Here is a 13,217-nt window from a genome sequence, read left to right on the forward strand (position 1 = left end):
AACTTCACTTTCATCCAAACTCATTTGCCCCTTTTCAGTCTGTTATTTTTAACGACTAAATGGTGTTATTGAGGGTTTTGGTTTCCTTGGGAACAGTAATATTTAATGCCTGTGCATTTGGGTTGTTCATTTCTTTCCCAGGGGAAAGGAATGAAAGACAAAATTGTTGTATAATGCTAGACTGAATTTTGAAATACTGTAATATGCGCTTTAGTCGCTTAGAAAATGGACAAATGGGCATTTATAAAACCGACAAGAGTCAAATTTATGTTCATAGATCAAGTGGGAGTGAACAAACTTGGTTCAAACAACGCTGAAACTAAAACCTTTTCCATAATAGTCAAAATGAAATTATATACTGCATCTGCGCTGCTGTTTTCTGTCAAGACGTGAAGTATACACAAGGAAATATGTACTGTCATGTACATTTTCAGTCTCAGTAGGGGCTAGATTACTTACAGATTGGTCAAGAAGTTGGTCGGGGTCGCTTACAGAAGCTGAGCACCTAAGACAGCAACTACGGTGATAAATAGTGTGATTTTGATTTATCCATATTCCCGAATGCCAACATGTTAAAATGTTTTTAGCAAGGCTATAAATTAACACTTGCTATATATTTAAGAGCAGTTTTATTGATGTGTGACGAGGAAGTCTTGATGCTTTTTATCTTCTCTGATGCACCTGTATGTACTGGTGATGGGTGTGTGGCAGTGGTAAATATTCCATCCGTTAAAAAGATATTTAAACACATATTATTGAATTTCAATTTTGCAAGTATATTTATTTTTTGACAGTGCTAAGCTTTAACCTAAACTGAACATATTTTGTTTGTGTTACTTTAGAAATAAATGATGAGTGGGAGTTGTTTATCGTACAATGAAGCACTGCAGAGAGAATAAACCACAAGTGGCTGCACCTCTTGTAGTTTATTCTCCATGCATATTGGACGATGATATGACGATACCACCCTTTGTGGTTTATTCTCCCTGCAGTGTTTTATTGTACAATAAACAACGAAGAAAACTCGTTTATTTCTTATATGAGATATCATCACTATATGTACAGCCTCTTTAAGGATGTTGATAAAATGTACAAGTCTTAAAAATAGTTACCTTAATTTAATAATGATGATCTCGGCAATGTCGGACGAGTTCATTTTATGAACAGGTGGGTTAAGTTTAGTATTTCCCGCATATTCTCACAATCCTCACATCAATCATCTGTACCTTTTCTCCTAATACAGACTGTCGTATCTCTCCCACTTTTGGATATATTGTTTATCTGTGAACCCCAGCTACATCTATGGAAAACAGCTCACCAGACACTTACCTCTCAAAAAATATCGTCCAATATTTGACGTCATCAAGTTGCGAGTGCATGTTCGAATCTCCAGAAATGACACCATGATAGAACAATGTTTTATTGTGAAATAAAACATTGCTCTTTGCTATTTATGGCTCAGCTATCTTATATATATATGCATGTATAGTAGAAAGGCTTTTTATTAAATTTTATACAAAGTTAATTAAAATTGAAATATGACGTATGATGACATGGTTACATTTACTTGCAGTCAATTTTAATATTAGTTGATGATGATGAACAAAACAGAAAATATTGATCTTCTAATTTGTTTCCTACATTCCTTTATGTCTGAGGAAAATTATCATTCAAACAAAGTATGATCTTAAATCAGCTCTTGTGGAAACGACGTCAGTGCACTGAAAACAAGACAAATATATATAGATATATTTGGCTTTGATGAAAAGAAAACCGATAAATGATTACTTAGGTGTCTAGACGAGGCCATTTGCAGGACACAAGCATTGGGTAGAAGATAACCGTATTTATGAAGATGTTTGCTGTTTTGGGTGTCAGTGTGTGCTGATTACATGGCATGATAGTGTGTCCATGCTCAAGGCAGCCATGTGTCACTTTATGTAGGTGAGACATAGCTCTAATTAGATAACGATAGAAATTATCTTGTCAGCTGATTAAACTGTTACATCTAACTGATAACAGGAATTCAGAGACAATTAACCTGAAAGTGTGTCAGATGATTAGATAAACATGAATGGCTTTCATGTGAGTGTAAGTGTTTAATCAGAATTTTGTACCGTATATATAAAATATATAAAAATGCTTAAAATGAGTTGTATCTTTATTTATTAGAACATGTCACATGTTGTATTGAATTTAAGTAATATTTCAAATATGAGTTAAAATAGTTTTCTGATGTGATAAAATTAGAACTTATGTCATATGGCCTTGGTTTTAATGTTTTCATTTCTGACCTTTATCTTAGTATTTGTAGGATTAGTCATTTTAGGTTGTAGTTGAATTTACTGCAGAGGTCTACAGTTGTGCTCCCAGTCGTCTAAGGCGCCACAATTCGCTGTGCAGAGTTGCGTCCCTTGGGCACGCCAGAAACCTATGATTGTGGGTTCGAATCCCGGTTCACCCTGATTATGTTTCTAGGTTTGTCAGCACCATACCCGTGCTCGTGGGTTTCAACAAAGTGGTAAACGTCTGAGACCTGCATCACTTCGGGCTTTCCTCTCACATTAAGCTGACACGCCATGATATAACTTGAATACTGTTAAAAGCGGTGTTAAACCCCACTCACTCACTCACTCACTCACTCACTCACTCACTCACTCACTCACTACAGTTGTGCTGAAACTTTAGTGCAACAATGAAGAGTGAAAATTATTATTCTTAGGCAGTTGCTTCAAAATGTGATAAAACATGGTGTTTAAATTTTCGCTTTTCCTGAAAAGCATTATATTTCTTACTAGTTGGTTTAAAAAGATTTTGGCCTAAAATTCAATTAAAAATCTTTCAACTTACTGCTACTATAATGAGTGAAAAACAAACATGCTTTAAAATGGCAAGATACCGAAAGATAATTGTTGGTTTTATTACAATAATGATTTTTGTACATATTATGCACCATGTCTTACGAACAGTAGTGATTAAATCTGTACAGTGTTTTTATCTCAACTTATTGTAAAACAGTCGTCCCAAAAATTTATATTGTCAAAAGTCATTTTTCAAATTTCATTATATTTTTAGGTAGGCAGTCTTGTCAACCAACTATGAAATAATATAAGGCCAAGGGTGCAAGAGAAGAAATTTGGATACATATGCAGAGGTGCTGGGAAAAAAACCCTTTGGTTTAGCCTTTTCTTTTTAAATCAGCACCGGTCAGCATCAGTAAGATGTTGGGGTGGTCTGGTAGCCCAGTGGTTAAAGTGTTCGCTCGTCACGCAGAAGACCTGGGTTCGGTTCCCGACATGGGTACAATGTGTGAAGCCCATTTCTGATGTCCCCCGCCGTGATATTGCTTGAATATTGCTAAAAGCGGCGTAAAACTGTACTCACTCACTCGCTCACTCAGTAAGATGTTGAGGTTGCTACATCAAGACCTTTGGTTTTAGGTATGGTCTAAAAATTCTGGAACATTTATTAAGAATACAGTGCTTGGATCAAGTAATCCATCAGGCTGCTAGTTGTCTGTAAGTTTGCAAATGAAGTTCGATTTGTAATATGAAGATTTTAGTTCATTTCAGTTGACAATAGACATGAGATTAGAAAATTGATTTGTTTTGTGTCTTTAATAAGATTACTATAAAAATATCAATTTTCACATATTTACCAATTTTCACACATGTTCAAATGACAACCAGGGCCCCGTTCCACAAGGCGATCGTAGTGCTGGGGTGATCGTAACTCCCATGAATAGTCATATGATAGTCGTAGTGCTACGATCATTTTGTTGAACAGGGACCAGTACATATTTGTGAAAATGGAAATATGTTGTTTGAGTGGGAGTCAGTATCCAGGTTATCCAATAAACCAGCAATTAATTTGTCCGTGTGGTGGAAATGGGCCATATTACAAGCAGTGTAATCTATCTGAAACAGATGGGAGAGATGCTGATAGGCCAACTCTCACAGTCAAGACATTCTTCAAATTGAAATAGAAGCCCTTTATGTGTTACTGATATTAACTAGTACAAGAGTTTAATTAGCCACAATTCATCACACAAACTAACACGTTTAGTATTTGGGATATGGTGGGTCTCTATAGACCTGACATCAATACCTAGGTTAGCGTTAGAATAGCTACCATTTCAGTCGATTTTATGATGCCGTTTAGCATGACACATGTTTATTAAGTCCTTTCTTCAGTGTCAGATTTATATCTGTCAGTGAGGAATAGAACACACATGTATGCTCTTCTAATGTTTGGTCGGGATAGGAAATATTTCATAGTGTTGTGAATCTTAGAACAAGGTCTATGTATGTGAACTTGTCTATTCTAACTTGAAACAATGCTGTAAATGTGCCAGATACATAGCAGTATTGAATGCTATTATGCTTTTCTACTTTTGTTATGGATAATTTTTTTTATCGTTTCAAGACACACAAATCTGATTGATAATATGTCAAGTGTATATTCAAATTATGACATATCTGATTATCCCTTTCAAAAGTTTAGTAGTATAGTAAGAAAATATCTTGAAGCAAGGGGTGACTTTCATTACCCATCTGGACACACCTATGTCCTTAACAAACATTGAGTAGCATATTTGAAACTCACAACAGCAGAATATGCTGCATGTATAAATTGATTTAAACTGGAGTTAATTGAATACTGATTGTTTTTTAATCCCACATGTTTATTTAACGGTTGCAGTTAAAACTGTATATTTCCCTATTGTTAGATACAAAATCAAGTAAGAAATTATATAAATACACATGCTTGATATAATGGAATCAGATACAGAATCAAAGATGTAACATGCTTAATTTAGTGTGAGCTCTATGCTGAATTCCACCAAGCATTGTTGAGTATACACAAAGTGCGACGTTATATTACCACTGACAACTATCCTGGCGAGCGTGCGAGGTCACAGTTGGGGCTGTGCATGTGTCGGCCTGGTGAATGATATTCGGGGAATGATAGGCCTAGGCTGGTCTGTTATGACTGGAGATTCTACGCCAGAGGGAGTGAGGGGGCTGGTAGTCGGGAAGCCAAATGAACTTTACACCTATATAGATCTATCTGCCTGTACTGTTGGTGGCGGAAAGATGGGAGAAGGAGCATGTGGTGTACTGGCGACCGAGATAGGAGCTTCATCCAACCTGGATCAGACTTGCTTGTGGAGGATCGTGGATGGGAGAAATACATGCTAAGATAATAGTTGACTCTATGGACGTCTGGAGTAGATAGTGTACTGATAGTCGAGACCCACATGTCAGACGACAGCGACAGTTGGCAGTGGCAGACGGCATACACTGACATGGATGATGAACGACTCTGAAATGTGTGTCTGTCCAATTCGAGGAGAATGCAGTGAAAATCAGCTCCGCTGAGGGATTTTGAGGATATGTCTAGAACGCTGTTAACATTTTGCAAAATTAATTAGTGACTCAGAACATAGTTTGTTCAGACAGTGTCATGTAGTATCTGCTTGATCAGATTTGCTGATAGATACAAGGTTCTGATTGTGAAGGAGACGTATTTGCTGTGTTTCTGTGTTGGACAAGTTGGTTTGTTGTTTATGAATGCAGGCGAATCCCAAGACATTTTCCTGACAACCCTAGACCAGTTTGTCTGTTTCATGGATGACTTGTTAATCAGAGTGTCTGGCGCTAATGTTGCTCAGACAAATAGATGGCCAGATGGATAAATTTGACAGATAGTTCTGGTTCAGGAAAGCTGTCTCTAATGTGTGTCTGGCTTGTCTGGTGGTAAAAAATTAAGCAGAATTGGTAAGGTCCTTTTCTGATGATACAGATTCATCGTTGTTTGGTTTCATGTGGAACTGTGACTGAAGATTTTGTGTCCGTGTGATCAGATCTGTCTCACTTATTAATGTGGTGAATAACTCTTGGCTAACAATTGCAAGGATATGTGAGTGGTATAGTGTGGAGACTTTATACTGATCATTTGAACGATATGGAAATTTCTAGAGTCTTTTTCGAAGTGCTACTGTTACCATTTTAAGGTAACAGAAATATTATTCAATCCGACAGTGCGAGAAAAAGTATTTATTAATTCATCAAGTTGAGTTGTCAAGCTGCGTATGGAAACCCATTTCTTCTAGGTTTCAAGGGGAATATTTTGTGCTATCACAAGCTGCAATTTTCACCTGTTTTTGTCTGACTGTCTACATAGACATTTATCTTGCAAAGTATATCGGCATCTTTCCAGTAATCTGTAGTAGAATTTGGAATCAACAGTGTTGGAACGTGAATCTCCATGCTTGCCTCAACCCTTTCTGTCCTCTATTCCCACCAGTGGGACTTATATCAAGGTAAGAAAACAAGGAATTGTTTTGAATCAAATTTTTAAGTGCCTTAGATACTGAGAGTGAATAAATGAAAAATCTGTTCTGTACTTGCCGGAAAAGATGCAGCTTGGATTTCCTTTTTGCTGTTTCTTTTTTAAAATAATTTTTGAATATATACTACAACATCAAAACAACTTCATTATAGCTAGTCTGTCATGGCAGTGACAGTTTAAGTATAGTCCTATGAAAAAAAACAGGTGTTCTTTAACTTTTTTTGAGTAGTATATATGAATTGTGTTGATCCATGTGGGATAATTTTTAAATAATTTCTGTCATAATGTCCTGGGTGTAGGTGAATCTATGACATAGTATTATTACTTTTTGTCAAGTAAGGCTACGTATAAATAACAATATCATCACTTCAGGGCCGACAGCTTGAAGTAGGCATTTGATGAAAAATGTACGGAATTTGCTTGAAATCCATTCACATCAGGATGTTTAGCCGGGTATCACATTTTCATTATGTTTTAGCACATGTAATTGGGGGGACATTGTTGCGAAAACAGGAACCCTTTCATGGCAACTGAAAGCTATTTCCTGCACCATGAACGTCCCAACCTCTTTGAATGTAAGCAGTTAACACATGTCACCCACTGAAAATTGTTTTTCTTTTTTTCAATATGATATTTGATCTTAGATGTTGCCTCATATTAAAGTTTTTAAAATATGTGTAAAGAAAACTGCTCTGTTATATGTGATGTTTTCTCTCGAACATCTGAGTTTATTATCCATTTGATTCCACACAACATGGCCTAAAAAGAGAAGTGGGTCGTGTTATAAATTCTCTTGTTTGTTGGATAAGTGTGGAATTAGATGAAGCTCCTTTTCCTCCAACTCAAGTGTAAATATATCCAGACATTTTAGACAAAACTTGTGAATAAACTCAGAACTTACAGATATGGTTCAACTTTTGTCTCATCTTGAATTTTTTGTGTCGCTGCACAGTAAAAAAACATGCTTGTTTACAATGATGGTTTTATTATAATGATGGTGTATTTCAATTAATTGATGCAGGAAAAATGTTTATAATCGTATTGTATTTTCCACTTCCACGTGTCATTCCAAGTTTTTAATATGACCTACCTCCACCATTTTTGATTCCTTACTTTGTTTTCAAAAGAGGATGACAATCCTAACTCACTGTACAGCTGAGGTCTGTGTTTACATGATTTAATGGAGAGTTGCAGGCACTGGTGCTCTACACGGCCCAGCTATGTTTTGTGGATGGTAGGCCAGGATATCATGTTAGATGATTTTAATCTCTACATTTTACCTAGGAGAAGGCTAACATCTAGTCTCTGTTAAATTATCTTAAAATATAATGAAAAGTACCCTGAAATCTCTAAATTTCAGTTGTAATCAAGACTTGCCAACTATTATAGACTTGCACTGGCTGTATTGACTATATTTGTATGACATGCTAGCCTTGGAGTAACAAGAAAATCTGTTAGTCTCTCTTTCTTAACCAGCATGCCTCTGGTGGTGACGGGGCGGTCGGTAGCCTAGTGGTGGTTAAAGCGTTCGCTCGTCACGCCGAAGATCCAGGTTCGATTCCCCACATGAATACAATGTGTGAAGCCCCTTTCTGGTGTCCCCTGCCATGGTATTGATAGGATATTTGCTGAAAGCAGCTTAAAACCATACTCACTCACTCAAATTTGAGAAACATTGCAACTAATAATGGCCCTATACCATTCAATGGCGTTAAAGAAAAAAACAATAGCAACTGATCTAGTGACCCTTCCCCCTTATGTCCATGTAAGCTAAGACACAAGTAGTTGTTTGTTTAATAGCATCAATACATGACAGTGCACTTTGTACAGAACATATTTTTTTGTGATAACAGAAATTAAAAGAATTTGTTTGTGTGTACGGATACACTTATCTAATCTCGGCATTATTTCTGACCTTTGACATGTTTTGAGGTTGCTGGAAAACAAGTTGTGTACAGTGTTGTGTTGGCCCTGAATTTATGGAGCTGTTGTTGCTTGTTATTGATACTGAATCATGTACTGTTTATAACTGGTTAAATATTGGTGTGTTGTTTTATGTTTAGGACTGTGACGATCACATGACCAATTGGTTAGCAATGGTAGTTCATATTCTCGAATTATCACACTGTTGAGTGTTCATTTTAAAAAACAACAACACTTTTCAACTAGTCGGGGAGATCCTTATTTTGTTATGGGATAATTTTCAAGAAAAGGGTTTTGTGAAGATGCCATTGAATTATCGTCTCTTTTTCAAGAATGAAGAATTAAATCAATTAAAACATGGTTTTTGGTTAATCTTGTCCTTTGCCATGTTTCCTGATCTTGAGGCTGAACAAAGTAGATATTCTCCAGCATATGGTGGTTGGGAAAGTACCTGAAGTGACAGGTCAGAAGGTGATATTAACATTTTATTTGACAAGATAAGATTATCTCGGTAGTTTTGCAATAAGAAGGAAGTTAGTTTGATACCCAATATTCTGGTTGTGCCTGACATTTCTCGGCAACTGTTTCCTAGTCCAAGGGAGATAAGTCTGTCTCCACATGTAAAGTAACGTCTTGTGGAAGAACCTGCTTGTTATGTCAACAAGTCTATTTCCTCTTTAGAAAATGGTTGTTTTGAACTTAATTGAAACCATGTGTTGTTTTTGTCTTGGGTTATCTGGGTCAACATCCTTTTGATGTGAGAAATTAATCATTGTCAAATAAGTGAGTTCTTTGAGTGTTTCTTGTTCTGTTAAAAATGCGGATGTTGCAGCTCTTGAAAAACAAGTTTATTTCATTTAAGGCATTTAACAACGCAAATAATAGCATGTATTGCGTCTCATTTAATCAGCGAAAAAAGATCAATCAGTGAGGATTCTTGGTTAAATTTGGTCTCAGCAGCCTGTGTTGTCCGTAAGAAGCAACCAAATAGATCAGGTGGTTAGGCTCTGTGACTTGGTTGATAGCGTTTCATCATGTCCGTAAATCGTGTATTGTTACTCTTAATATCAATCATTGGATCATCTGGTCCCGATTATTTAAAGATGACTGTCACATAGCTTAAATATTGATGAATACAAACAAGCAAGCAAGCAAGTGAAAAAAAACCCATCTTCATCCAGAAATGTTCAGTGGTTGTTACATTTTTTTATATGGGTGGTGGGGTAACCTAGTGGTTAAAGCGCTCGCTCATCACGCCAAGGACCGGGTTCGATTCCCCATATGGATACAATATGTGAAGCCCATTTCTGGTGTCCCCCACCATGATATTGCTGGAATATTGTAGTTGTTAGAAAGCATTCCATCTTCATGTCAAAGACACGGGATAAATTCCCAACATGGATACAAAGTGTGAAGCCCATTCTTTGTGTTCCCTGAACTGATATTGTTGGAATATTGTTTCTAGCTACATAAAACCATGCTGGCTCAGGGTAGAACAGTTCTTCAGCAAACCATGCTTGCCTTAAAAGGTGACTATGCTTGTCGTAAGAGGCGACTAACAGAATCGAGTGGTCAGGCTGGCTGAGTTGGTTGATGTGTTGTCATTGTATCCCTATTGCGTGGATCGATGCTCATGATGTCAATCACTGGATTGTCTTCTTGAGACTGAAGTATTTACAGAGTGCCGTCATATAGCTGGAATATTGCATCAAACAACAAACAAACAAACAAACAAACAAGCAAACAAACACAACAATTAACCAATTAACCCACTCACGCATTACTTACACTCTCTAAAAACACATACCCTCCTTCCCTCCCTCTCTTTCTCTCTTTCCCTCCCTCTCTTTCTCTCTTTCCCTCTCTCTCTTTCTCTCTTTCCCTCTCTCACGTTTGTTTCATGTTTCTTACAGATTGTGCTCATCGCTGTGACTCAAGCACATGTTTGTCTTCTGCCAATTTGTGTGACGGAAAAACAGACTGCATTGACAAATCAGACGAAAGTGATAGATGTCCTTCTCCAAGTAAGTAGATTGCAGTATGTGGATTTTTTCCGAGGGCAGAAGGTCGCTAGTCGCTCCCTTGTCTGGACCAGACTTACAGGTTGATGTACCATAGCTGGAATATGATGGTGGCTCACTCACTCACTCACTCACTCACTCACTCACTCACTCACTCACTCACTCACTCACTCACTCACTCACTCACTCACTCACTCACTCACTCACTCACTCGGGGGCACGGGTGGCCCAGTCGTCTAAGGTGCTGCGATTCGCTGTGCAGAGTTGCGTCCCTTGGGCACGCCAGAAAGCTATGATTGTGGGTTCGAATCCCGGTTCACCCCTATTATGTTTCTAGGTTTGTCAGCACCATACCTCTGCTTGTGGGTTTCACCGAAGTGGTAAACGTCTGAGACCTGCATCACTTCGGGCTTTCCTCCCATATTAAGCTGACACGCCGTGATATGACTGTAATACTGTTAAAAGCGGTGTTAAGCCCAACTCACTCACTCACTCACTCACTCACTCACTCACTCACTCACTCACCATCACACTCACTCACTCTGACCGTCTCACTCACTCTCTCACTCAAGCACTCGCATTGACAAATGACTCTCTCATACTCATTCACTCACTCACTCATTCATCACACTCACTCACTCACTCACCATCACACTTACTCTGACCGTCTCACTCACTCACTCACTCAAGCACTCGCATTGACAAATGACTCACTCTCATACTCATTCACTCACTCACTCTGTCACTCAAGCACTCGCATTGACACATGACTCACTCTCATTCTCACTCACTCACTCACTCACTCACTCACTCATTCGCTGTCTGGAGTGTGTCAGGTGGCCGTCATTACAGGATATTAACTTATATCCCAGGCTTTATTACTTATTCAGGACTAGGGAATGTTTTAAATGTCTCTGATCAATAATGAGGTCATACAATGATGACTGCATAACTGATCACAAGAAACAGATCACCAAACTACTCATGTGGCTCAACAAATACGAGAAATATAGTCCATGTCCCTAGTGGATATTCATTAAGAAGAATTATTTAACGATTTAAGCAGAACAAGCAGAGTTAAATGGGTGTCCATTAAGGATGCATCATGGAGTCTGTGTAAGCCTCATTGCACACCACCATAATAGCCTAGGTTTACATGACCTACTACAGTGCCATGACTGCTTTGAATAATGTGTAGCTTACGCTGGTAAAATTTGGTGTGAATGAGTTCAAAGCTTTTAGCAGTATTCCAGCAATATCACAGAACAAACACTAGAAATGGACCTTACACATTGTACCCATGTGGGGAGTCGAACCCAGGCTTTTGGCACGACAGGCGAACACCTTAACCACTAGTCTACCCCACCGCCCCAGTGTCAATGAAAATTGTCAGTTCTTAGAATTCATTATGAAGCAAGCATATTGTTAATCTTTCAACATGAGTCGTTGGGCAGCCAAGTGGTTAAAGCGTTAGCTCGTCATGCCGAAGACCCGGGTTTGATTCCCGACATGGGTACAATATGTGAAGCTCATTTCTGGTGTCCCCTGCCGTGATATTGCTGGAATATTGCTAAAAGCAACCTTGACCAGGTTGGGATGCCTGGTCAAGATTCAAGTATTCGAAGGTCAGCGGGATACAGCTGGAATATTGCCGATAGTGCCATAAATATACAACGTCCATGCAAGAGAATAGCCAGTCTTGGTTATCCGTGGTGGAAACAGATTGTGTACAGGGAAAAATAGCTGTGAAAATTATATGAATGGACCACTGAAAATTAGTGTTGACAGGTATTTCACTTTGCTGTAAGAGACAAAATTCAATAAACACTCACTTTGAGGTCAGACGTTGGCAGCTGCTAGCTTCACTTTAAAATGTAATTCTGAATGTTTCACTAAGGCTAGAATAGAACTTCAAATATCAATATGATCAAACATTGATTTAAGATATGGCCAATGTATGAAATGTATGAAGACTTTACAGTAGAACATTCCCTCCTCCACCACCACACCACACCACACCACACCACACCACCTTCAAAATAAATTAGAACATGTCAACTACATGTAGCTGTACATGTACACCTAGTGTGACAAATCTAAAAAAAACCGCCCAATCTCTACCATCTACACCCTCACCACAACCCCACCCTGCCAACAGCCATAACCCCCACCACAACACACACCCTCACCACACACCTTCAACACACACCCTCACCACACACCCTCAACACACACCGTCAACAACCAAAACCACCCCCAACAACCACCCCCAACAACTACAACCACCACTACCTCAACACCCACCCCAATGCAAACAGAAGACGCTTTGTAATATATAGAAAGGGGTATGTTACGAATTGATATTTAATTCAAAATGGCAAGCCACCTGTCGATGACGGGGCCTGTAAGATCACAGTGACCTGGCAACTTGCCAGACACAGAGACCTACGATACGATACGGCCCCAGACAGGGCTTTCAACAGAAGTCAGATGAGCCTGTGGATTGCATGCCATTTACTTGTGTACCAGGCATACTTCAAAGTGTTGTCATCGTTCCGAGGCTTTGTGTAGGATGTGATTCGTGGGAGGAGAGTTGGGAGAGCCACATCAGTGGTGACGATGTAGGTACAAGGGATGTGCGGGATGTGAGGACCGATCATCACAGCGAATGTGAAGAGGGAATTATACATGGATTACTTGATCCGCAAATTTTCTCACACAATCGGCGGAGATGGTGGTGTCATTTTTTAAAAATTGGAAATAGTTTACATTTTTGTTGATATTAAATTTATTGTTTGTAAAATATTGTTATTTTAATGTATGCATCTGTCTTTGAAGTTTAGGTTAAGAATGAAGCGTTTCTTGTTGTTTCTGAATGTTAAGGTGATAGATTTATTAGGTCTTTACTTAACATTCAAG

General features: G+C 38.4%; 1 protein-coding gene across 6 annotated transcripts in view; it reads left to right on the forward strand.

The window, feature by feature from the left end:
* Positions 1-13,217, forward strand: part of LOC124112522 — a 216,327-nt gene that overhangs the window by 197,218 nt on the left and 5,892 nt on the right. For 5 of the 6 annotated variants that reach the window (XM_046472685.2, XM_046472683.2, XM_048397549.1 and 2 more), the window contains one exon: positions 10,191-10,301. The exons of the other annotated variant lie outside the window; for it this stretch is intronic. In XM_046472685.2, coding sequence (XP_046328641.1) covers positions 10,191-10,301 — 111 coding nt within the window. The remainder of the gene's footprint in view (positions 1-10,190; positions 10,302-13,217) is intronic. 6 annotated transcript variants of the gene reach the window in all.

This window comes from Haliotis rufescens, unplaced genomic scaffold, assembly GCF_023055435.1.
Source record: "Haliotis rufescens isolate VD_foot unplaced genomic scaffold, xgHalRufe1.0.p SCAF_17, whole genome shotgun sequence".
Classification (NCBI taxonomy): domain Eukaryota; kingdom Metazoa; phylum Mollusca; class Gastropoda; order Lepetellida; family Haliotidae; genus Haliotis; species Haliotis rufescens.